The sequence below is a fragment of the Pan troglodytes genome, chromosome 6 (genome assembly GCF_028858775.2).
Source record: "Pan troglodytes isolate AG18354 chromosome 6, NHGRI_mPanTro3-v2.0_pri, whole genome shotgun sequence".
Classification (NCBI taxonomy): Eukaryota; Metazoa; Chordata; class Mammalia; order Primates; family Hominidae; genus Pan; species Pan troglodytes.
Window position 1 is genome coordinate 28,711,331 of NC_072404.2, and position 26,180 is coordinate 28,737,510.

The 26,180-nt window shown below is 42.8% G+C and overlaps 1 protein-coding gene, 1 long non-coding RNA gene and 1 pseudogene across 3 annotated transcripts in view; 1 reads left to right on the forward strand and 2 right to left on the reverse strand.

The window, feature by feature from the left end:
• The window catches only part of LOC104007128 (uncharacterized), a 33,053-nt gene extending 12,933 nt beyond the window's left edge, over nt 1–20,120 (reverse strand). The window contains exons 1-5 of the long non-coding RNA XR_010158357.1: nt 19,906–20,120; nt 18,331–18,665; nt 17,480–17,585; nt 4,927–5,044; nt 4,571–4,660 (exon numbers count right to left, since the gene is read on the reverse strand). This is a non-coding gene — a long non-coding RNA (uncharacterized LOC104007128). The remainder of the gene's footprint in view (nt 1–4,570; nt 4,661–4,926; nt 5,045–17,479; nt 17,586–18,330; nt 18,666–19,905) is intronic.
• On the forward strand, nt 10,768–11,440 carry LOC107976049 (large ribosomal subunit protein uL11-like; annotated as a pseudogene).
• Nucleotides 20,121–24,801: 4,681 nt separating the features above from the next.
• Nucleotides 24,802–26,180, reverse strand: part of HYCC1 (hyccin PI4KA lipid kinase complex subunit 1) — a 116,724-nt gene continuing 115,345 nt past the window's right edge. The window contains exon 11 of one of the 2 annotated variants that reach the window (XM_016957161.4): nt 24,802–25,079. In XM_016957161.4, coding sequence (XP_016812650.3) covers nt 24,958–25,079 — 122 coding nt within the window. In that variant the 3' untranslated portion in view covers nt 24,802–24,957. The remainder of the gene's footprint in view (nt 25,080–26,180) is intronic. The other variant, XM_054687426.2, reaches the window with a different exon arrangement.

Genomic DNA, 26,180 nt, shown 5'->3' on the forward strand with positions numbered 1-26,180 from the left:
GGTGGGTGGATCACAAGGTCAGGAGTTCGAGACCAGCCTGACCAACATGGTGAAACCCTGTCTCTACTAAAAATACAAAAATTAGCCCGGTGTGGTGGCATGTGCCTGTAATCCCAGCTACTCGGGAGGCTGAGGCAGGAGAATCGCTTGAACCCAGGAGGCGGAGGTTGCAGTGAGCCGAGATCATGCCACTGCACTCCAGCCTGGGTGACAGAGTGAGACTCTGTCTCAAAATAAATAAATAAAATAAAATAAAATAAAATATATACACACACCATTGTGAGGGGTATTTAGTGCAAATTAAGACAAATCCTGCAAAGGACTAGAGGAACCAAATAGGACTGTGGAGGGAGGACAAAGGGGCAGGTGGGCCAGATCCATTGTAGACCAAGAAGTGTGGGAAGGATTAGGCTCTTAATTGCAGAAATGAATGTATTGCCAGAACAGTTTTTTAAAAGGTGACAATGACAACAATGAACAAAATAGCTAATGTTGACTTAAGTTTTACTATATGCCAGGGAGTAAAATAGGGCTTTACATAAACTATCTTATTTAATTGTCACAACATCCCTATGACATCACTTCTTTTGTTGTCCTTAATTTACAGATAGTGAGACAGAATGTGAATAAACTAACCTTGCATGGTCACACAGGTAATAGCCACAGAGGGGAAGGATATAGCTTACTCTATCTATCCATCTATCTGCTTGCATATCTATCTATTCATCCCTCATCTAAATATGTATCTCTACTTATCTATCTCTCCAAATACATATATTTTATTTATGCAGTGAGATCTGGTGGACTTTAATTGCAAAATAACTTGAGAGAAAAGAGAATTAATTATAAGAAGTACAGAAAAAGAAACTGAGAGCAGAAGCAATTCCTGGACTGTGCTGTACCAGGCAGATGGGCAATATAGTCAGTATGCAGTGTTGGCTCTTTCTTTGGGAGAATGAGGTCATATCTACTGGCAAAGCCCCCTTCCCTTTATTCCCACTATACTGCTTGGGAATTTCTGATTTAAAAAAAATACTGTTGATAACAGAAATGACCAATTCATCATATTGTCTTGACCAAAGAGCAGCTCATACTGTGACACACTTGCCTCTCTAGTATCGTAAGTGAGATTGGAGGAGTAATTGCCCCCAGGACCGTGGGATAGGTTGTGCACGTTGTATACTGCACAGTCCCATGGGGGTGTTAGTCTCTCTGAATGGAGTCCCCAGAGTTATGCAGTGCACAACCTGTGTATAAGGCAGCCCTGCCTGCCCCCACCAATAAGATCAGCCATATGAACTGCATGACCAATGGCACAGCTGGAGCCCTCTCATTTGTCACTGTTTCTAGGCACATTTGCAGATAAAATGTTGAGATTATGATCAGATTATGATCAGAACTTTCAAGAGTTCTGGAAAGAAGTGTTCTGGAAAGAAACACTGACATAAAGGAGAAGAAAAGAACAGGAACTCCCTCTGAGTTTGCATAACTTTGAATGTTCACAGCCTCCTGTTGCCTTTCTAGGAGGTGCCCCACTGTGTATTGCTGGGGTCGTATAGCCAATTGGCGAACTAGCTGATAAACCCTGGACAGAAATAGAAACTACAAGAAGTGAAACAAAGTTCCATCCAAGAATGAAACAACAACTGATCACATGAGATGCCCATGTCATCACTTGACCCACAGACAGGGGAGCAAATATATTGATGATCTGGTCCTCCTGCCGGACGGCTGGCATTCATCCCTACAAGTGAGAGGAAGGAAACATTGCAACTTAATGGGTGAGTCCTTCCTTCTGGTGAATTTAACATCATGCATTTGCTAGATTTGCTAGCCATGCAATTATGGTGAAAACAGGAAAGATCCCTTTGGGTTTAACTATAGATTAGCCATAGGATTTGCAACCAGGAAAAGACCTTCAAGATCAATTCTATTGGAACTTGGACAATTAACATAAATAAACTGAGAAACAGACAGACTGTGTTACTTGTAGCTAATTATTTTAACTCCCATCTCAGCACTCTTTCCCAACACAACCCATTATCTTAACAACTATAATAGTACTAACAGCCATTATTATAACCAACATGTTTGTTGGGGAGAAAGGTGACAAGAGGAGGGTAGAGGACAGAATTAGTTGAACACTTACTCTGTGCCAGGCGATAGTTTTAAGCTTTCTACATCTATTCATCTCAATCCTCACAACAACTCTTACAGGTCAATAGTGTTTCCCTTTCACAAGTTAGGAAACTGAGGCACAGATAGGTGATTTTATTTGTTCAAAGTCACAGAGAGGGCACATGGCTGAGCTGAGATTCAAACCCAAGCAGTGTGACTATGAAGCTTATTATCTTAATTATTCCACCATCATCGAAGGATATATTTACAAGATTTTTTAAACTGTAATAAATTCTGTGCTTTATCTTTTTTAAAAAAAAATTAATTAACAAAGAATAGGAAGACTTTCTATTCTTCACCCGGAGATGCAGGACACCATGTTACTTGGCTTTTATCCACATAGCTCTTATTTTAGGTGCTGTTATTTAAACCAGAGTACATCCAAATAAGTGTAGTTTAAAAGAAATCTTGATTATAAGGGGTTCCCAGTTTTTGCAAGGCATGATTTCTATAGATTCCTCCTTAATAGCTTCCTTTATCTTGGCCATCCATGCTCACAAACATTTTCTAGCAGAGTACCAACCGCACAAATAGAGAGTAGGATGAGATCTTCGGCTTTAAGTTGGCAATGTGTATATATCTCAATGTGAATGATCCAAGTTTTGCAAATGGGAGAAAAAGCAAAAATGCCAGATTCTTTCATTTAACTCCATTATTTAAAAAATTGTGTTTACCTTTATTATCAATGATAATTGACAGTTACGCTTGAAGATGAATTTTTTTTTTTTTAAGTGGAAGCTTATCACTGGCCAGAATTAAGAAATATAAATCTTTTTTTTTTTTTTTTTTTTTTTGAGATAGAGTTTTGCTCTTGTTGCCCAGGCTGGAGTGCAATGGTGCGATCTCGGCTCACCACAACCTCCACCTCCCAGGTTCAAGCGATTCTCCTGCCTCAGCCTCCCAAGTAGCTGGGATAACAGGCATGTGCCACCACAACCAGCAAATTTTGTATTTTCAGTAGAAACGGGGTTTCTGCATGTGGTCAGGCCATTCTCAAACTCCTGACCTCAGGTGATCCACCTGCCTCAGCCTCCCAAAGTGCTTGGATTACACGTGTGAGCCACCCCACACAGCCTTCTTTTTTCTTTTATAGAGACAGTGTATCCCTGTGTTGCCCAGGCTGGCCTTGAACTCCTGGCCTCAAGCCATCCTCCCACCTTGGCCTCCCAAAGTTCCAGGATTACAGCCATGAGCCACCAAGCCTGGCCAATAAATATTTTAATTTACTTATTTTCTAGGCCTAAAATTGCCAAGGTACCTCTGTGATACATTTTGAGAAGCTTCTCTCCTAAAAGTACAGCCTATATATTCTTTTTTTTTTTTTTTTTTTTTTTGAGACAGTCTTGCTGTGTTGCCCGGGCTGGAGTGTAGTGGCGCGATCTCAGCTCACTGCAACCTCCACCTCCCGGGTTCAAGCACTTCTTTTGCCTCAGCCTCCCGAGTAGCTGGGACTACTACAGGCATGAGCCACCTCGCCTGGCCTATATATTCTTTAGATAATACAGTACCAATCATTTTTTAGGCGCTTCCTACATGCAGACATAGTGTTAAGTGCTTTCCAAATCCTATATCTTATAGAATCCTTCCCAAAGCTGAGCTGTGTGTGTGTGTGTGTCTTTATTTCCCTCATTATACAGATGAGGAAAGTCACGTAACTTGCCCTGGAGTATGCATCTAGTAAGAGGCACAGCTGATTTTAGCTGAATTCAGACTCAAACCCAGGTCTCATTGACTCCAAATAACATATTCTTAAAGGCTGTTGTCAGCCTCTCTCAGAGCCCTGATTGCCTTGTCAGCTCTCTACTTCGCAGCTGATCAGAGGATCAGTACCCAGGGCGGTACCACTCACCAACCAGCTGGCCTCTGTTGTCACCCGTCAGCTCACAATCCAGTCCCTCTGGATGGTGACGGTCAGCGCCGTGCCGGCCAGGTTTGCCAAGGCCACTAGGGTGGTCACCAGTGCACAGCAGGCCACCTACCGCAGGAGGGAAAGGGAGTGTGGAACCCAAGAACAGATTTTCCCGCCCCACTGCAGTGCATACGGTTATTTATCTGACAGCTCAAGGAACATCTAAATGAACACAAAGACCTTAGAGAGAAAAAGATTCAATGTAGGTTTGGAGCCCAGTTCTATTGTGTTAATGCTAAGCATTTTCTTCCTCCCACCCCATCAGAGCCAGAGCCGATGCTAATTTGCACCTTGCAGACACAGACTCTGCTGTTCTATTGCCTTCATGTCACTGGGATTTCAGCTCAGACTCACAAATTAGGGGAGAGGAGGACACTGAGGAAAGATTAGCCTGATCCAAAACCAGTGAGCATGGCCACAAAGAAAACACTAACTGGTGGACATTCAGGGTGTCTGTGACGTAGGGACATGGGAGACACTCACAGTGAGCCAGCCATCCCAGATTTGTTCCATCTGCCTCTTGTAGTGGAGCACAAGCATCAGGACAGTGCAACAGGCGGTGACGGAGGCGTTCTGCATGAAGAGCGAGGTATAAGCAACTGTGAATGGAAACACCCAGCCCAATCTCTACTCTCAGTTTTAACAGGCAGTTCACAGCTATATCATCATTTAATGCAGAGGAGGCTGGGTGCAGTGGCTCACAACTATAATCCCAACACTTTGGGAGGCCAAGGCGGGCAGATCACTTGAGGTCAGGAGCTCCAGACAAGCCTGGCTAACATGGCAAAACCCTGTCTCTCCTAAAAATACAAAAATTAGCCAGGCGTGATGGCACACACCTGTAATTCCAGCTACTCGTGAGGTTGAGGCGCGAGAATCACTTGAACCTGGGAGACGGAGGTTGCAGTGAGCCGAGATTGTGCCACTGCACTCCAGCCTGGGTGGCAAATTGAGACCCTGTGTCAAAAAAATAAAATATAATAAAAAATAATGCAGAGCAGTTGCATTAGACCAAATCCCAGTGCAACCAGGGTTAGCATTTCCATCGGTGATCACAGGCTTAAGAGGCAAACAGCAGACTCTTGAACTCACTAAAGACAAAGCCTTTGCAACCAAAAGAGAAAAAAGCTGGACTTTGCAAGTGAATGAAAACATATTTGAGAGACGAATCATATGAAAAGCTGGATTCTAGGTAAGTCAAGAAACTTAAAATGTTCTAGTGCTACATCACACTCTTCTGGATTTAATTTGTAACTGAATTTACCAATTTAGCCTAAAGACCAGCACACCAGATTTTCAATCAGCTAGTCTTTTCAATGGTGTGGCTTCAGAGAATGCCTTTCCATGGTAGGAGAAAAGTCCTACCTTCCATGGTAGAAGGAAGGCAGTCACGTTGACTAGAAATCAAGGAATAGGAAAAACTTAGGATAGCCTACATTCTTATTGGACAAAGACGCTTAAAGAGATAGTATAGCCCAAAGCTAAAATAGATCTACATTTGAACAAATAAGTCTCCAGATATTAATGACTAGTTTAGACAGATTACCCAGTACAAAAACTCATTTACACAAATAAATTGCCTCTGATAAAAACAACACAAGCATATTATGCATAGGTAATGCCAAAATATTTAAAAGAAAGCACTTTTCAGGAATTTGATATTAAAAACCTATACTTAGCAAAAATCTAAAAACTACATTAAAATATTTTACATGTAGAATCAGAGAATGATGACACAAAGCTGTATAACTTCATCTAGAGTTTTTAACTTATGCTCTTTTGCTATTAAGTTCATAGCAATTTATGAATTTTATTTCACTAAATAAACCAAAAAAGCCAGTGAAGTCATAATGTACCACATAAATATGTATGTCACAGTTAAGAGTGTTACCTTTATTTCTTGGTTGCTTTTCAATCCAATCACCAATTAAGACCCCAAATATTAATACATATCCAGCCACCACTAAGCCAAACACTGCTGATAAGAGCAGATTATGTCCATATAATTCTACCAGGAAGACAGACATGGCAAAGTGCCACATTTGATCTCCCTGCAAGGCAGTACAGGCAAAGCATGTTTTCATCATTGACCTAAAAGATGGATCAAAGTTAAAATCCAGAAAGATGCATTTCTCCCCAGGGACATGTAATATGCAGGATTACAAGACAGAATGTCAAAATTATACTTTTATGCAGTACATCTATAACTTTATTTTTGTGCAATATAGTTATAAATTTTAAAAGCTGGAGAGAATGTATTTTAAAATCTTAAAAGCTCCAAAGAGTCAACAAGCTAATGAGAAAATATCAGACAAACACTTGGAAGAACATGAGACCTCCAAGAACAAAGCCCACAATGCCCTGAGGACATCTGCTGATTCCGAAGCAACAGCTGTGAAATACGACAGCAGGTTTGTTGTCCTCAGAAAGACAGACTATGGAAGTCCATGCTACCAAAGATGGGGACTGAGATAAACCAGTTCCCATTTTAAGCTGAGATTCCCATGTAATTACATCCTAAATGTAAGCAAGGGTAAACCTGAAGTAAACTGACCCTCACATGGACTTGTAGTCCAGTTCTGCCTCATCCCAATGGGCCAGGAAATCTCAAACCTTGAACATGGATTAAAGTGTTACCAAATGACTAGTGTCCACTATGCATCTGGTAGAAGCTAGTTAAAGTTATCTCTAAAGGAAGATGCCACCATCTTAGGCTTCAAAGTATTCCTACAATAATAATAATAAAATAAAAATTTTATAAAATAATATACAAATTATTATCATTATTATGTTGAGACTGGATCTCACGCTGTCTCCCAGGCTGAGTGCAATGGTGCAATCATAGCTCACTGCAGCCTCAACTTCCCAGGCTCAAGAGATCCTCCCACCTCAAGCCTCCCAAGTAGCCAGGACTACAGGCATGCACCAGGATGCCCAGTTATTTTTTTTTTTATGTATAAAAAAGATGGGGTCTCACTATGTTGCCCAGGCTGGTCTCCTGGGCTCGAGCAATACTCCCACCTCAGCCTCCCAAAGTGTTGAGATTACAAGTGTGAGCAACCACACCCAGCCTTTATAATTATTTATTATATTTATTCCAACACATATGTTTTTATGTACCTGCTTTTTTTTTTTTTTTTTTTTTTTCAGATGGAGTACCCTGTCGCCCAGGCTGGAGGGCAGTGGCGTGATCTCAGCTTGCTGCAACCTCCACCTCCTGGGTTCAAGTGATTCTTCTGCCTCAGCTTCCTAAGTAGCTTGGATTACAGTCATGCGCCACCACACCCAGCTAATTTTTGTATTTTTAATACAGATGGGGTTGGCCGGGCACTGTGGCTCATACCTGTAGTCCCAGCACTTTCGGAGGCTGAGGCAGGTGGATCATGAGGTCAGGAGATCGAGGCCATCCTGGCTAATATGGTGAAACCCCATCTCTACTAAAAATATAAAAAATTAGCCAGGTGTGGAGGCATGCACCTGTAGTCCCAGCTACTCTGGAGGCTGAGGCAGGAGAATCGCTTGAACTTGGGAGGCAGAGGTTCCAGTGAGCCAAGATAGCACCACTGCACTCCAGCCTGCGTGACAGAGTGAGACTCCATCTCAAAAAAAAAAATAAATAAATAAATTAGAGACGGGGGTTTCACCATGTTGGCCAGGCTGGTCTTGAACTCCTGACCTCAAGTGATCAGCCCACCTTGGCCTCCCAAAATGCTGGGATTACAGGAATGAGCCACTACACCCAGCCACCTTCCTCTATTTGTTCTATATTTGATAATTCAAACATATTTAAACAAAAATACACATTTTTGCATCTAATATTTTGAGACATCCTAATGTCCTTAATATTGCAGTTCTCTTAACCATCCAAAGATAAAACATTAATTTCATTTTGATTCCTCTCTTACCCACATTCATAAGGCACAACTTATAAAAATAAAAAATCTTGGACTCATGAGGTAAATCAAAGTTGCTCCTAAAACACATGTATTTAAACCACGAGCATTATTAAACAATAAATATATATACATTATTTATTTGGAGCAAATTTTGCCAGCTAATCAGAAAGAGTAAAATGCTGTTTAGCATGAATTTGCTTTTAGAGAGTACACCAGTGCTGGATAAAAATACAGGCACCAAGTTAGGGGATTCTCAGGGATTTTGTTTTCTTTTGACAAAGTTGTCTTCATTCATTTGTCACTGAGGGACCGCTAGGGAAATATCCACCTGTATCCCTTTTCTTAAGTCTAGAAATAGAGAAATAAGCAAGGCATTTCCACTGATATATGTGCCATAAAGGAAGTAGCCCAGAATGCAATGGAAGTATGTAAAAATGGCAGGAAGTTGCCCCACGGCAAAATCTGAGGGCCAAGAAGGAACTGAACTAGCAAGTGAGGATTAGGGGTAGAGACATCTCTCCAGGTTGGGAGAACAGTGGGTACAGAGGCCTGTTGAAAAGAGAAAGGATAACTGCAGACAAAATCCAGAGGTTGGGGTGTAAGGTGCAAAAGTTGGAGAGGAATAAGAAAGGGAAGGGATGAATCAAGTCTGAAGAGAGACTCCCCTTTACCTGGGAGGAGCAGGAAGGAGCGGTGGATCACCAAAGCTGCTGTGCCCTGATATGGCTTGGCTGTGTCCCCATCCAAATCTCAAATTGTATCTCCCAGAATTTCCACGTGTTGTGGGAAGGACCCAGGGGAAGGTAATTGAATCACGGGGGCCAGTCTTTCCTGTGCTATGCTTGTGGTAGTGAATAAGTCTCACAAGATCTCATGGGTTTATTAGGGGTTTCTGCTTTTGCTTCTTCCTCATTTTTCTCTTGCTGCCACCATGTAAGATGTGCCTTTCACCTCCCACCATGATTCTGAGGCCTCCCTAGCCATGTGGAACTGTAAGTCCAATTAAACCTCTTTTTCTTCCCAGTCTCAGGTATGTCTTTATCAGCAGTGTGAAAATGGACTAATACAGCCCTCTGTGGATTCCCAGCTACAGGGGGCCTCCTCTCCAGCCTTTCAACACACTCACCCTGCACCTTCCCCACAAAGCTGGGGGCCAGGGCCTGTCTCAGCTACTTGCCAGGACTCCTTTCCTGCTTCCTCTTGCCCATCCTGACCATCACTCCTTATTTTCACCTTTCTGATGCCCATCAGAAATGGGGGTCAGAAATGGGGGTGAGAAATGCGGTTCTGATTTAGATCTTTAGTGCCACAGGAAACACAGTTATCAGTGCAGAGTGAGTGTGGGAAAGTTTTCAGGAGAGAAGAGAGGTCATTTAGGAGAGTGGATCAGACCCCCATCTGGCCAGGCAGTGGCATCCCAGTCTTCCTGGTTATGCCCTGCAATCTCATGTGTGTCTTCCTGGTTTTAGAGAGCCCTGCTGAAAGCCCTCTTTATGGCACCCACTGCCTTCTACCCTACCTCATCGCTACATCCCCTATGAAGGCTACCACTGATTCAGATCCATCATTGCAACCCTCAGCAGAATAGCCCTGCTATAGTGGCAGGGATTCCATATCTACCCTTTCCTTCCTTCCTCCCCTCCTCCCTTCCTTTCTTTCTTTTCTTTCCCTTCTTTTTTCCTTCCTTCCCTCTTCCTTCCTCCCTCCCATCCTTCCTTCTCACCTGCCCTCTTGTATGTATTCATGTATTTAGGTATTTTTCCAGGCATTGGGGATAAAGTGGTAAGAAAGTTGGAGAGGGTTCTTACACTTACAGCCCAGGGATAACAGCAAATAGACCATGAATTACAACCCAGTGTGATAAGTTTCAGCTTAGACAGGGTGAGGTGCCACCCCATCACCCCAGAAGCTAGTCATGGAGGAACCATGGCAGGTCACTCAAAAGGCCCTCTGGAACCTAAAGGTTGGCATATGGCACTGAGGAAGGACATTGACTCTGGACATGTCAACCCCTGACACAGGAGCACTACCCAGCCACCCACCCCAACACTGAAACAGTGCCTGGGGTCATTCACACCCGCAGAGGTCACCAACCCTGTGGCCTCTCCCCAGGTGCACCCTCTGTGCTTCAGCACTTCAGCCATGCCTGAGGCATCAGGGTTTTGCTGTCACTCCACACCCCAGCACTGGACAAATCCTCCAGTGACAGAAACTGCATTAAAGTGCTGGAACCACAGTCTGCTCAAGCCAACCCCACTGGCCCATCGGCTGGTGGAAAGAGCTTCTTGGGAGCTAGCCTGCCACAGCAGGAATTCTCTGGAATGTGTCAGGATCTTCCATCTGGCCCAGTCTGGGTAGAGGGTCTGGCCAGGAGAAGATCACTCCTCACTGGCTAGTCTCCCTTCAAAGTCTCAGCACCAGGTTGGTCCTTGGGCTGGGCTGCCATTGGACTGCATTTCTTGTGTCCATTGACATTCCCACTTCCCTAAATGACCTCTCTTCTCTCCTGAAAATTCTCCCACACTCACTCTGCACTGATGACTGTGTTTCCTGTGTCACTAAAGATCTAAAAAGCATGGGAGAGGACTTCCTTGAGTTCTCATCCCCATACCTGCTCCCTGCCTGCACCCAGGCCCTGGGTTCTGCCACTCCTCCTGTCTCCAGGCTCCTGGCACAGGCCAATTCCCCCCCACATCCCTCTTCCCTCCAGTCTTTCTTCCCCTCTGCTCATGTGTCCTTAAACGTTCTCTTTACTAGGTCTTACAAACAAGCTGTTATTCTAAGAATCTCTTCAAAAAACAGCAACAAGGCTTTCAGCTTTCAGCTGGGAGGAGGCCAAGGTGCAACTTTCTTCGGTCGTCCTGAATCTAGCCACCTCTGCCATGCTGCCGAAGTTTTACCCCAATGAGATCAAAGTCATATACCTAAGGTGTACTGGGGATGAAGTGGGTGCCACGTCTGTGTTGGCCCCCAAGATCAGCCCCCTGGTTCTGTCTTCAAAAAAGTTTGGTGATGACATTGGTAAAGCAACTGGTGACTGAAAGGATCTGAGGATTACGGTGAAACTGATCATTTAGAACAGAGAGGCCCAGACTGAGGTGGTGCCTTCTGCCTCTGCCCTGATCATCAAAGCCCTCAAGCCCTCTTTCTGCCAAGAGACAGAAAGAAACAGAAAAACATTAAACACAGTGGAAATATCACTTTTGATGAGATTGTCAATGTTGCTCAACACATGTGGCACCGATCTTTAGCCAGAGAACTCTCTGGAATCATTAAAGAGATCCTGGGGACTCCCCAGTCTGTGGGCTGCAATGTTGATGGCTGCCACCCTCATGATATCATAGATGACATCAACGGTGGTGCTGTGGAATGCCCAGCTAGTTAAGAAGCACGAAGGAAAATATTTCAATAAAGGATCATTTGAAAAACAAACAAACAAAAAAAACCCACAAAAAAACAAAAACAGCAACAATAACTTTCTCTTGGCCTCCCTGTTCTTCTCTTGGCTACCACCCCAGCTCTCTACTCACCTTTATATCTTGAAAGTATCATTTGTTCTTGCTTCAATTCTCCCTCAACCCACTGTGAACAACTTTCATCCCCATCTCTCAACATATCTACTCCTCACAAGGTCATCAATTACCCCCCACAGGGTGCAATCCAGCTGTCAGTTCTGAGTGCTCATCTCTGCATGTGACACCTTGCTCCCTTCCTCCTTTGTGAACCCTGCCTCACTAAGCTTCATGCACCCCCTTCTCCTGGCTTTTCTCTTCCAACACTGGCTGCTCCTTCTATTGCCTCCTTTACCAACCTCCTATCTTTAGCGTCCTCAAGCATCTGGTCTTGGACCCCCTCCCCTCCACTCTCCTCCCCTGCCCTCTCCTCCTCTCCCCTTCCCTTCCCTTCTCTTTCCTTTCTTGACAGGGTCTCACTCTGGTTGCCGAGACTGAAGTACAGTGGTGTGATCTCGGCTCACTGCAGCCTTGAGCTCCCGGGCTCAGATGATTCTCCCACCTCAACCTCCTGTGTAGCTGGGATTACAGGCACGCACTATCTTGTCTGGCTATTTCTTAATTTTTATTTTTAGTAGAGACAGGGTTTCACCATGTTGCCCAGGTTGGTCTCAAGCTCCTGGACTAAAGCAATACACTTGCCTTGGCCTCCCGAAGGGCTGGGATTACAGGCGTGAGCCTGGCCACCTCTTCTATTTTCTATTTAAACCCACTCCTTTAAGGATATCACCAGCCTCGTGATTTAAAATACCACAAGGCCGACAAGTCCCAAATTTCTAAGTCCAGCAACCACCACTTGTTCAACATCCATGGGAGCCTGAGTAGGCATATCACATTTAACATGTCCAAAATGGAACTCCTGATCTTATTCCATTCAAACTCGTTCCACCCCCGGCTTCCCCATCTTAGTGAGTGAAAACTCCATTCTTCCTGTTGCTCAGACCAGAAAACCTTCGTCTGTTCTCTCTTTTAAACCCTACACCCCAGTCAGGCATCATGTTGCCTGAGCCTTCAAAAGAATATCCTGAATCTGATTACTTTTCACCACCACCACTGCTACCAGCCTAAACACCCCCACCTCTTTCCAGGGTTATTGCAATATCCCCTCACTTATCCCCTATCTGTGCCTCGGCCCACTTTCAATCTATCCTCATCATAGCAGCGAGAGGAGTTCTATTAAAAATCTAAGTCAGATCATGAAACTCCTCTGCTCAAAACCTCTAATGGTTCTCATCTCACGTAGGGTAAAATACAAAGTCCTTACAAAGGTCCACAAGGGCCTCAGGATCTGTTCCCTCCATTCACTTCTCTGACCTCCTCTACTACCCTACCCCATCGACTATGCTCCAGCCACATGGACTTCACTCCCATCTCCCGAACCTTTGCACTTGCCATTCCTTCAGTCTGGAATACTCTTCCTCTAGGCAGGCTCATGAGTCAGGCCATCAGCCCATCAACCCCATCAACTCCATTGGGTCTTTATTTAAAAGTTATCTTTGCAGTAGGACCTTCCCTACCCACCCCACCTAAATATTGCACCCTTTATAAAAGCACTGACCAACAGAACTTTGTGCTTGATGAAACTTTATCTTCACTGTCCAATAGGATGGCCACTATGAGGCTTTTGAGCACTGGAAATGTGGCTTGTATGACATGGAAATGGAATTTTTAACTTTAACTAATTTAAATATCATCAGCCACACAAGGCTAGTGGCCACTATGTTGTAAGCACAGCATCTTTACACTCCTTTATCTCTTTTTGCTGCATTATTTTTTTGCTTACTATTTGCCACTAACATACTACAAAATTTACTTATAATTTATTCATACATCTTGTTTATAATTTGTTTTCCTCACTAGAATGTAAGTGGAAAAAACAAATTATGACTACACGGAGAATGAGGGGCAGGAATCTTTGTCTGTTTTGTTCACTACTATATTCCTGGTACCTAGAACAGTTTCTGGCACATAGTATATACTAACAAAATCTTTGTTAAATGAAGGAACACGCAGTAGGAGACTCTACAAGCTCCACCCAGGCATTGCTCTGCTCTCTGTCTATGTCTACGCTCTGCTAATTTGCCAGACGTTGATCTAACTTTCATCTCCTGACCTGGATGTTCATATGTTCCTCTGGCCCTTCTCCTTCTGAATGGTTTCTTCCTTCAGAAACCAGTGTCTAGTTTCCCAGTGGTGTACCCATTACCTTCACTTCAACCCACCAGTCTATAGCCTCTTGGTCCTCTCTGCCAGCCTTGGCTCTGTTGGGCTTCTCTTTAACTAGGCTTACCTGAGACAACAAATGGCCAAGAGCCATGGGGTAGGCCAAGAGTGCTGTCAGCCTATGCTTCTCTTCTTTGCTAAGACTCCAGAAAACAACATAGCACTTCACGGCATCTCTCGGCAGTCAACCAGAGTTAGAAGCTGGACCTCAGTCATCCACACCACATGCTAAATCATCACCAAATGGCCTCATGATGAAGGACTTCTGCACACTCAGAAACCTTCTGGGCATAGGTCACGCCTTCTATGCCTTTCCAGGACACATGACTGTGGCCCCCAGTGATGGTTAGGTGGCTATTACTGAGCTAAGACTCTATAATGAATGTCTTGCTTCCTTTCTAAAAGAAACCCTACACTTGGGCCAAGGGATAGGGAAGGGAACAGAAGGGAATTCTAGTTATGGCTGTTCTTTGTTTTAACCAATAAATGGATTTCCATTTTAAGATCCCAGATGTCAAGAGTATCTTATTATAGTGGCCTCACACAGGCTGGGAGTGAAGTAGAAATTAGAATGGTTGTTGAAAACTTTCCGTTTTCTTCTTTATTAAGTCTGATGACTCAGACTTGATCTAGGGCTTTTTGTAACAGCCAGGCACATCCTCTTACATAAATGAGAGAAGATGTAACCACCTATTATAATGCCTTGCATATAAGGGACACTCAACAAACGGTGGCTAATAATACGATGAGTAGAAATAAATATTCTGTTCTGCCTCACAATGTCTATCACAATGAAAACAATTGTGGGAAGTAAACTGTATATTGAAATGTATTACCAAAATCGAAAGTTAAGCAAAAATAGTTTCCATAGATAGCTAAAAACTTTCTGTTTTTCCTGAGCTAAAGAAGAACAAGAAACTAAAACTCCTTTCAGGCACCATTTATCTTTCTGTTAAACATCAATCTGATGTCATGCGGCAAGAGTTTTAGTTTCATTTAAAAATCATTTCTGATATCTTGTGAAACAGAACAATTTCCCTTCCAGAGAAAAAGGGTATCTATTTAGCCAATGACAAACAGCTTCCATTTTCTCCTTTTTTTTAACTTTCTTTTTTTTTTTTTTTGTTAACACCACTTTTGTTCAGGGTGACAGTACACCTGTAGCCCAAGGGGATGAATCACAGTAGATATAAATTCCACGTGGTGATTTCCTTCCCTAGACTACCCTGTAGCTAGGATTGGCATAGGACCATTCTGGCCACTGAGGTATAAGTAGAAGTCTCCTGGGGGCTTCAGGGAAAGAATCTGCTTTCTGATAAATGATGCAAGTGCAAGAGGAGAGTTTGCTTTTGCTCTTCCCCACCCACATCCTGTCTGGGAGTGTGACAGAGCCTACAGCTGCAGCAGCTGTCTTGCAATCATGAATTGACAGTGTCAGAAGCCAATCTGCTGAAAATGACAAGGCAGATGGATAGATCAACATGGGGTCTCAATGGCATCACTGAGTGGCTGCACCAACACTAAATGGACAACAGCTGCAATTCTTGTTTAGCCAAGGTTGAAGGTTCTTAAAATTGAAACTCTTGTCAGTTGAGTTTTATTTGCAGCCAGAAGCAATTCCAACTGATTCACAGACCTTTAATTACTAGTTCAATGACTACCCATACACCCAGTATCTAAATTTAACTACTTCTAATATTTACCACATTTGCTTTTTTCTCTACGTTTTCAATATATGTGGAAGATAAATTGTAGACATAACGCTTAGCCCTTCAGCAAGTATCTCCTAAAAAGAAGAACATTTTCCTTCATAAACACAGGCTATTATCCCTCCTAAAAATATTAATGATTCTCTGATATCGTCTGAACACTAGTCCATATTCGGTTTCCTTTATCACAAAACACATTTAACACAAAAATGTGTTTTTGTAGTTGGATAAAATTTTCATATAAATGTTCATACAAACGGGACTTGGGATTTTGTTTTCCCTTTTCTTTTCCCTTTTTTTTAAAAAAATTAATTATTATTTTTTATTTTTATTTTTTGAGATGGAGTCTCGCTCTGTCACCAGGCTGGAGTGCAGTGGTGTGATCTTGGTTCACTGCAACCTCCGCCCCCCGGGTTCAAGCGATTCCCCTGCCTCAGCCTCCCAAGTAGCTGGAACTACAGGTACCTGCCACCACGCCCAGCTAATTTTTGTTTTTTTAGTAAAGATGGGGTTTCACTATATAGGCCAGGATGGTCTCAATCTCTTGATGTTGTGATCCACCTGCCTCGGCCTCCCAAAGTGCTGGAATTACAGGCATGAGCCACCGCGCCCGGACTTAATTTATTTATATTTATTTATTTTTTGAGACGGAGTCTCACTGTGACACCCAAGCTGGAGTACAATAGCACGATCTTGGCTTACTGCAACTTCCACCTCGCAAGTTCAAGCGATTTTCCTGCCTCAGCCTCCCGAGTAGCTGGCATTACAGGTGCCCGCCACCACGCCCAGCTAATTTTGTATTTTTAGTAGAGACAGGGTTTCACCATGTTGGCCAGGCTAGTCTCGAACTCCTGACCTCAAGTGATCCACCCACCTCGGCCTCCCAAAGTGCTGGGATTACAGAGGTGAGCCACCACTACTGGCCTTCTCCTTTTAATAAAAAAGAAACATTCTCCACTCTCTCCGCCTGTGGCTACAAAGTTTCATTTTCTAGACCATGCTGGCTCTGGGCCCATAGTGCCCCTGGGAAGATTGGAATAAAGCTTTGGCGTTAAGACTAACAAATCCAGCCAGGCGCAATTTAAAGTTAATCGTTGATTAAATTTAAATGCATAAAGCTGATTTACTTTGGAAGGCCCAGGCGGGTAGATCACTTGAGGTCAGGAATTTGAGGCCAGCCTGGCCAGCACAGTGAAACCCCATCTCTACTGAAAATACAAATTAGCCGGGCGTGGTGGTGTGCACCTGTAGTCCCATACTCAGGAGGCCGGGGCAGGAGAATCACTTGAACCTGGGAGGCGGAAGTTGCAGTGAGCCGAGATCACATCACTGCACTCCAGCCTGAGTGATAGAGTGAGACTCTTGTCTCAAGAAAAAAAAAAAAAAAAAAGACTTACAACTCACCTAAAAGCCTCATCCACGTATCTTCCAAAAGTGTTGTAAGACTTCCCATTTGGAAATTTACTTGGGATTGAGCTCGTGATGTACTAATATTCTTCTCAATTAGACAGTGAGGCAAAGGACTGTGAACATTTAATGTGGAGTCAGGCGCCCTCTCTGTGAGCCAGGCTTCTTGGTTAGGGGTCCTACCTGTCTCCCACCTCCCAAAACAGCTCTACACATCACACTCCACAATTCACAAGTAACAGTGTGAGAAGATAAACAAGAGATGACATTTTTATCCACAGTTGCGGTAATTACAATACTAATTGTGTATATGAAATAGTCAACACTTTTTATAACTTATAACTATAAGAAAAATTAGGATGCACCCACAATCTAGAAGAGATGGAAAAACAAAGTTAATTGTGTTGTGACATTCAAATTAGTGAAATCCATTAAGATTTTTCTAGAACATTGCTACATAGAAGGACAAATGCTTTGTTAATTTTGCTTATTTTGTTTAACATCCCACCCTAATTAATACCACTATGCTCAGAGGAACCGTGCAATTTCAGGGTGACAGGAATGAAGCCATAGTACCCCAGGAGAGGCCATGTGCCCCCTTTCTCAAGTAGAGCTTATTAAAGTTAGGTCTAACCAGAGGCTTACCTAAAGCACTCTTCTCTCTCTTCATTCATCCGCCCGTGGCTTTAGTCTGTTTCTCCTCATTTCCAGAATTTTCAGTGTTATTTAGTTCTCCCACCATTACTACATGCTAGAAGAAAAAGTTTTCAAATAATGAAAAATATATTCAAAACTGTTACATGGTCCTAAACTGGAAGAAGTCAATGTGCTTTAACTTAATTCCAATTGGATCCCTCTAAAACCATTTATATTTCACTTATTTCAACTGTAGAAAGTTAATTGTATAATCTATTATAAGGGCTTTATTGCACATGAATAAAGTCATAACAATTGTCATCAACATAAAGGCCTATTATTAATGCTCAAAACCAATTATTTAGGGGGAAATATTCAACCAGCTATAATCAGAGACTCACAGATTAATCACGCATGCAAAAAAAAGGTTAAAGATACGTTTTAACTAAATTATCTGTGTCGCCATTCTAACAGGAACAATGACGTAAGTAACTTGTCCTTTATTTTCTTTTTTTCTTTTTTTTTCTTTTTTATAGAGACAGGGTCTCGCTATGTTTCTGGGGCCAGGGAGGATCCAACTCCTGGCCTCAAGCAATCCTCCCTCCTCAGTCTCCCAAAGTACTGGGATTACAGATGTAAGCCATATCGCCCGGCCCAATTTGTCCTTCTTTAACATGTTATTTTTTCAACATGTTATTTCTCAACAGGGTAAATTGATTATTTGGCAAGTTATAAATAAAAGCTTCATTGTAATTTCACTAACATAGATCCTTAAGAAGAAAATGCTTGCTCCTGCTAATGACTATTTGAATTCTAAATAGAGTTCGAATAAGGAATTTTAAACCTTTAAGTTTGCTTACCGAACATAGACAGCAGTAAAGTTTTGGTCTTTCACTGGACTCCAGAGGTCAGATAGAAAGACGAGTTATAAAGCAGTGTAGCCACAGCTTCTGCACCACACACAGGTGTTGCTACCATGGAGCACTTTGAGCGGAAAGTGCTGGAGGTGCAAATGTTTCCTGTGGGTTGTCAAAAGAGAGGCCAGTAGTTTCTGCCACCCGTGACCGCCCAGCACAATATGCTCTGGCAGGGGCCATTATTAGCCCATAAGTTGCTGCACTGAGAGAAAGGCACACGGGGTGCAGCCAGTTCTGGGGGCTTGAACATGTCCAAAACATCCTTGTCTTATAGAAACCTAGGACACATACAGGAACATTCATTAATATTCTCAAAGAAGAAATTTTTATTTTGCACTTGGAAATATGTCAGAAATCACTTGAAGGCAAATAAGATCTGGCCCTCTGCAGAGGTAAGTGGCTAACATGCCCTAGATCTCCAGGCTTAGAGGCTGCCCCTTTGGTACCCATGATTCTCCAGGCCTTTCCAGGGCAACATTGTCCAGCATCTCTCTCTCTCCTCCCCACGTCTTCTTTTGGAAGTTTGACTCTCATGTGTGGTGCCCGATCCCTAGGCCACCTGTGCCGGCCAGCCCCTGAACAGATAAATCCTACTAAAGGTTAATCCCAAGCACAAGCTTTGGGCTGGTCCTTCTGGGCTGATTGGCTTTCTCTCTCTCTCTCCTTTTTTGAGATGGAGTCTCCTTCTGTCGCCCAGGCTGGAGTGCAGTGGCACAATCTCGACAATCTTGGCTCACTGCAACCTCTGCCTCCCGGGTTCAAGCAATTCTCCTGCCTCAGCCTCCTGAGTAGCTGGGATTACAGGTGCCCGCCACTGCTTCTGGCTAATTTTGTAGTTTTAGTAGAGATGGGGTTTCACCATGTTGGCCATGGTTGGCCAGGCTGGTCTCAAACTTCTGACCTCAGGTGATCCGCCCACCTTGGCCTCCCAAAGTGTCGATATTACAGGTGGGAGCCACCACTCCTGTCCTGATTGGCCTTTCCTCCAAGAGCCATGCTAACCCAACCAAAAGGATTCCATTTTTAATGAGAATTTCAGGAACCAGTATTTTCTTTTGGGTGAAGGGGAGAGGGATTGGGGATTGGGGACGGTTTTCCAGGTCTTTGGCTCATCATATAATAGATACCACTTAGTGGCAACTGTGGCCCAACAAAAACATTTTTTCTGTCCCAAGACCTTAGGGCATTGAGAAAGGACCCTCAAGGCACTGATTCCCTTCAGTAATGACCTAAAATATTTCTCCCAGATGGGCTGAGGTTCCTGAGACAGCCTCCACACACTTAGTCCATACATCTTGTTTGCAGTTAATGGCAAAGAGTTAGCTGAGAAATCTAAGATAACAAGGCTTTTACTTTATAAATGTGCAACCTAAGAAATCAATCCAAAAATATGTAATGAAAGCATTCCATTTGACACATTCTAGATATATTATCTACATTTTGCTACAAATGCTTTGGCCTAAAATAAATGGCTTTGTTTGCAGAAATGTGTACCACACATTTATCAAAACTCCTCACCTGCTGGAAAGCGCTGTAGTCGTGGTAACTGGAGGGCTTAGCAGCACCTGAGTCCTGCAGGCTGGCAAGGCTCCTCTTGCTATTCCACCACCCCATCTCGGGGCAGCCACAGGGCAGACACAGCCAGGCATTTGAGAAACTCACTCCCCGTTTGCTGTATTTACCAGGTCCAGAGCTAGGGGGTTAAGAGGAAAGAGGACACATCCCAGCTTCACCTTTGATGTACACATGTGGAAAAAAGAAGCAGGTGGAGTTACTCTTTCCAAAACGAAATATTCAAAAAGTGTATGGAAATATAAATGCAACTTTGAAATGACAAGCGGTTTCTCTAGGCAGGATTCAGCAGAACTCAAAAAGTCAGTACGTTGCTCTAGGCAAAAACTTGACAGTACTGGGGCATGGGAGAAGAATTTTAAAGTGCTTCATCCAGTGCAAATTTTCCCAATTAAAGCTATATTTTTTACATATCTGTACATAATAGATATAGGATAGGTTATAGAATATGTATATATACATAGGTCTACATATATAACACATACATAAGTATGTATATACATGTTTAAACAAAGATTTCTATGATCTAACTCAAACTTTCAGTGTTGAATCAGAGACGCCTTGGTCATTAACAAAGAAATAACAAGGCCGGGTGCTGTGGCTTACACCTGTAATTTCAGCACTTTGGGAGGCTGAGGCGGGCGGATTGCCTGAGGTCAGGAGTTCAAGACCAGCTTGGCCAACATGATGAAACCCTGTCTCTACTAAAATACAAAAAACTTAGGTGAGCATGGCGGCACGTGCCTGTAATCCCAGCTACTCGGGAGGCTGGGACAGGAGAATTGCTTGACCCTGGGAGGCAGAGGTTGCAGTGAGCTGAGATTGCCCCACTTCACTCCAGCCTGGGTGACACAGCGAGACTCCATCTCAAGAAAAGAAAAGAAAAGAAATAATGAAATAATTCATGAATTTTGGACAGAGGTGGGGGCAGGGAGAAAATGCCGTTTAGCATAAGATGACCAGCTTCCTGAAAAGCCTTTCTCTAATATAAACTCCAAAAATCATTTCAAAACTTACCACTTTATGCCGTCCACACCTTTAAGGTCCAAAACTGACATATCCAAAGTAAATAGGAACCCAAGAAAAAAGGTATTATTCCCTGGCTCCAGGCAGATCAGCCCTTATCTCCTTCAAAGAAAGTTTCTTGCTGTTTTTATTGACTGTTGTTTTAAATAAAATGAACAGGTAATTGAGAAGTTGTTGCTGAGCTTGTACGTGATAGTAGATGGGTTTTTACTCTCCAAATAAGAATATTTTCCCCTCAGTGCACACTGCGTGATAGAATTATGCACTTGACTTAGTGACCCAGGGGCATTTGAATCCATAGGTAAGAAGGCTCAAAGGAACTCAAAGAGAAGGCAATGGGGAAGCAGATTAGACAGAAGGTCTCTCTGGAAGCAGCATTTTCTGCTGTGGATGAAATCATGTTTTCCAGCCCGATGCACTCCTCCTACAGAAACTGGTCAGCATTTCTCCAGGCGCGAGCAGTGCCAATGCCTGTGTCCCATCACAGACTCTGGAGTGAAACTGCCTGGTTCAGATCCCAACAGCCCTGTGGCCAAGATCAGGTTAATTGATTTATTTAAGCCTCAGATTTTCATCTCTAAAATAGGAATAATAATGGGAATAGTAATAGTACTTACCTCTCAGAGTGGTTATGAAGACTAAATGAGAATGCATGAAGGTGCTTAGGGGAGTGCCTGGGGTAGAGTTAGAGCTCAAAAGAGCATAGCTATTGTCATTTATTATTAGTAGCATTTACATATTCAATTATCATTATTGTCATTATTATTATATTCCAGGTGTGAAATGGCAATCAATGCGAAGAAGTGAGCAATAAACACGTTTTGGGAAGATACCCTCACAAACACACTCTCTTCTTTCCCTGTGGTAGACCATGAACCCTAATGTTTTGGGATGAATCTAGACTTTCCATTGGGATTAAGGTCAAAGGCTGAGTCCCCCAGAGCATGATTCATAGTGTTAGGAATAAAGCCATCAGAGTGCCATAGAACACAACAAGAAATACACTTCTACGTTTTTATTTTTGTTTAATTTTATTTTAGAGACAAGACCTGGCTCTGTCTTCCAGACTGGAGTGTAGTGGCATGATCATAGCTAGTAAGCAGTACAACCTCAAATTCCTGGACTCAAGCAATCCTCCTGCCTCTCAGCCTCCTTACTAGCTGGGACTACAGGCATGTGCCAACACACTCAATTAAACTTTTTTTTTTTTTTTAACAGATGGGATCCCACTGTGTTGCCCAAACTGGTCTCAAACTCCTGGCCTCAATTGATCCTTCTACCTCAGCCTCCCAAACTGCAGAGATTACAGGCATGACCCACCATGCTCAGCCAGTTTTACCCTTTTAAATTAGTTCTTAAACAATTCATGCATAGATAGATCCTCCTTATAAAAATTCAAACAATTGCAGGTAAGGACAAATTGGCCTTTGACCACCATCCCTGATCTTAGAGTCCTCTTCAGAGGGAAGCACTGTTGTCAGAGTAGAATCCATCCTTCCACACCTTGTCCATGGAAAAATTTACACTGCTCATTTTGGTTCACATAAATGGACTTACACCCTATGCGTTATTTTGCAACGGCTTTTTTCATTCAATAATGTCTGGAGCTATTTCCATGTTAGTATTCTTTTTTTAAAAAAAAAAATGGTGCCTATTCCCAATAACCACAATGGATTGCTTCAATAGGCCTGATGGATGTCCATCCCTTGCCTGCTTCTGTCTGTTCCAGAAGTCATTGCTTTGTGGGGGAAACGGCTTACTAGCCTGAGACACTGGACATTTGTTTTTTGGCTCTAGCAATTCTAACTAGAAGTGAGACCTTGCGTTAATCGTTAGACCACTCTGAAATTCAGTTCCCTTATCTATTAAGTGAGAGATTTGGACTATATGGTTTCTAAGTTTCCAAACAGCTATGATAATCAGTATTTTGGTATTGAGACAGAGAAAAATGATCTTTTTCAAATGTCAGAGTGAAAAAAGTCATGTGAGTGGGAAAAGCTGATGATCTCTGAGGAGGTTATTCCTACCAATGCTTCCCACAAGGTCAGGTCTATTCCTCACCTATACTCTGGCTTACCTTGTTCTTTTAATGCATGCCTAGTATTTAATAGTATGTGAGCTTTATTTGACATCACCAGAGTCAAGATATTTTTGCATAGCCACAGATACACAAATTCCTCTGAAGGAATTTTGTTGAAAATAATTACAGCTGGACCATTTATTGGGGATAAAATTAGGATGTCAGAAGACAGGTTTGGGGAAGTCAGTGCTAAAAGGGAGGGATTTGAGTACCCTAAAAAGTTGTGTTCAATCATTTATTTCTTCAACACTTATTGAGCACCTACTATGTCCAGCGGCCAGGATATTAAAATGAAGAACGAAGACCATTAGCCTTGGTGCTTCCAAAATCTCAGCCATTGCTTGTTTTCTACCCACAGGGTGTTTGTGTTATGGGGCAGTTCTTTCACTCCCCAGTCCATCACCATTGTACTTTGCTGTCAGAGAGATCAGATGAAGCCTTGGAGAGCCGCTTGTCAGCATGGGTTTGTTTTTAATGAGGTTTCCTTCAACCCCACTATTAATGTTTAATCAGTGCAGGAGGAAGGTGGTTGGCAAAGATCGTTTTATAACTCTTATCATTGTTGCTGGAACATAAAAAAATTATCATTACTGATACCAAAAAGGAAATGTTGTTTCACCAGGAAATGGCAAACTGGGACCTACTGTGGTGTGGATGAGCAGTGACGTAATCGAGGGTGGGGAGTGTGGAGGTGGAACGTGAGGACTGCGGTGTTGAACGAGGGGGAGAGGGGACCCAGCAAACGTTCTCCTACCTTCTTCCCTTTTCCTCTGAGTGGCAGTAGGTTGTAAAGACCTAGAGAGATCGTAGCATAACCTGCCAGTACGTACCCTAGGGTTGAGCCCAGCCTTTTGCCCCATGTCCCACATTCTATTGGACTTGTTCACAACCCCAACCACATTCCCACTCCCTTAGATGTGGTCTTAGAGCTCCAAGATTGAAGGGCCCCCAAACTTTTTTTTTTTTTTTAATTAAAAAAAATTTTTTGTAGGAACAGAATCTCCCAGGTTGCCTAGGCTGGTCTTGAACTCTTGGCCTCAAGCAATCCTCCTGCCTCAGCCTCCTGAAGCACTGGGATTATAGGTGTGAGCAACCACACCCAACCCCAACTCCTTATTTTGCTCCCAGGTTCAGCCTTGTCTGTGGAGGGACAGACATAGCACAGAACCTCCCAACCCCATCTGCTTCTCTAGTTAACTAAGCAAGTCAATCCTTAGCCTCCAGCCCTTCGGCTCCCTGCCTGCATAATCAAACAGATTTAGAGTAAAGCCAGCATTGGATTAAATCCTAGTGTTCTTTAATAGAATGCTAAACATAAATCCACGGAGGGCTAAACGATTCTTCCCCTCCCCCTGTCTCCCACCATCATCCCCTCCCTCCCCACACAAATTGCACCAGTTTAGACCCTGCCTTCCTTACACCTTTATTCCTGCCTGTGAACTGCTTTGAATTTTTGTCATAATTGCTATGTGACTTACAGGCATTCTTGAATTTTTTTCTCCATATAAACCTTATTTTGCCCCCAACAGTGATGGAAACAAACTTGGAAAGTTTTGGAAGCATCATTTCTGTATTATAAGTCATCACACTTCCTCTGTTGATATTCATTCATTGGTTCATCGATAGTGGCCATAATTTAATAATCTGCCCTTTAGATCTCCTACATACACTGCTATTTTTCTAACCAACAACATGCAAAAAATGGTGTAAGGGCAAAGACAGCACCAAACACCAGCAAGGCTGTGAAGCTGTTTTTATTATGATGATTTCCTTATGTTGTACACAGACTGTGGCATCCAGCTAGACAAGCTCTGTGGTTAATATTATATTTGAAATGAAAAAGATTCCAAGTTCTTCAAATTTGCATTCTCAAAGTCTGTCTTCTTGAATTTCTATATTTTAAAAACAATCTTCTGACAATTAAGATCGTATTTAAATAGGCTTTGCAAATTCCAGCAAGAAACTGAGTCCACATCATTTGAGGTGCTATTCTGTCGACTTCCCTTGCTTCTCCCTAGCCAAAAAGATAAGCCATTTTTAAAATTGTATAATTACTTAAAAAAATGTTTCAAGTATTCAACACACAGCAAGCTAGGCTCCCTGAGAGTTATGATACAGGAGAAAGGGACAAAAGGATACCATGCCAAAAACTGGAAAAGGGAAATTGATAAATTGAATATGACTCTAAAGCAATGGAACAAAGCAAATGTTAATAGGCAGACTGCAATTCTGGCTACCCTGGAGGCATTAGTTATTTCTGAGCTAATCCTAAATTAATTTGCTCAGAATGACCACTACAGAGCTGCTTTAAGAGACAGGGTACACAGTTCTGCAGTTGCGTGATTCCTACATATGACAATTAGACAGCAAGGCTAAAGCAGAGAGCAATCTAGCAACTGCATAGCCCAGAAAGAAACAACTCTGGTTCCAATTTACTGACAAACTCCTAACTTGCTGAAGTCTCAGTGTCTGCCCCTTAGTTTTTGCCTTTTATACAATTGTCTTTTGGTTATTGCATGCATTCAAAAAAAAATGTTCCATTGAGCATTCCCTGGCAGAGAGGAGAAAGGCCTTTCTCTCATTCCCATCTTTCATACTAAACTTCTCTTCCATCTGTATTTTTTTTCCTCTTCCCAAAGGAGGGCCTTCTCTGACAGTCTGGGAGTTCAGAGTGTAAATCACCCCTTATTAGCTCTGAACATTGGACAAGTCACTTTACTTCTGTGAGCCACAGATACTCAAGAAATATTTACTGAGGTAGTATGTTTTCTAAGAGATGGGGATTAAGGGGAGAACAAGATAAAGCCCCCACTTTATAAGCTCACATACATATGGGAGAAACAATCAATGGGAGAACAAAGAGGCACTTAATAAAGTGTAAGAGGGAGGCAAAGGTCAGCGGTTGGGGTGGGGGAAGGGCAGAGAGTGAAGGAGGGAGGTTACTTTGGATGGAGCCACCAGGAAAAGCTCTTCAGGTCATGAGGTCTGAGCAGAGACCAAATAAGGTAAGAGAGTGAGTCACATCTTGGGGAGAGACAGCGATTGCAGACAGCAAGGTGAGACTAAGGTTGGCCTGTTCCAAGAACGACAAGCTGGTGTGCTGGAGTGAGGTCTG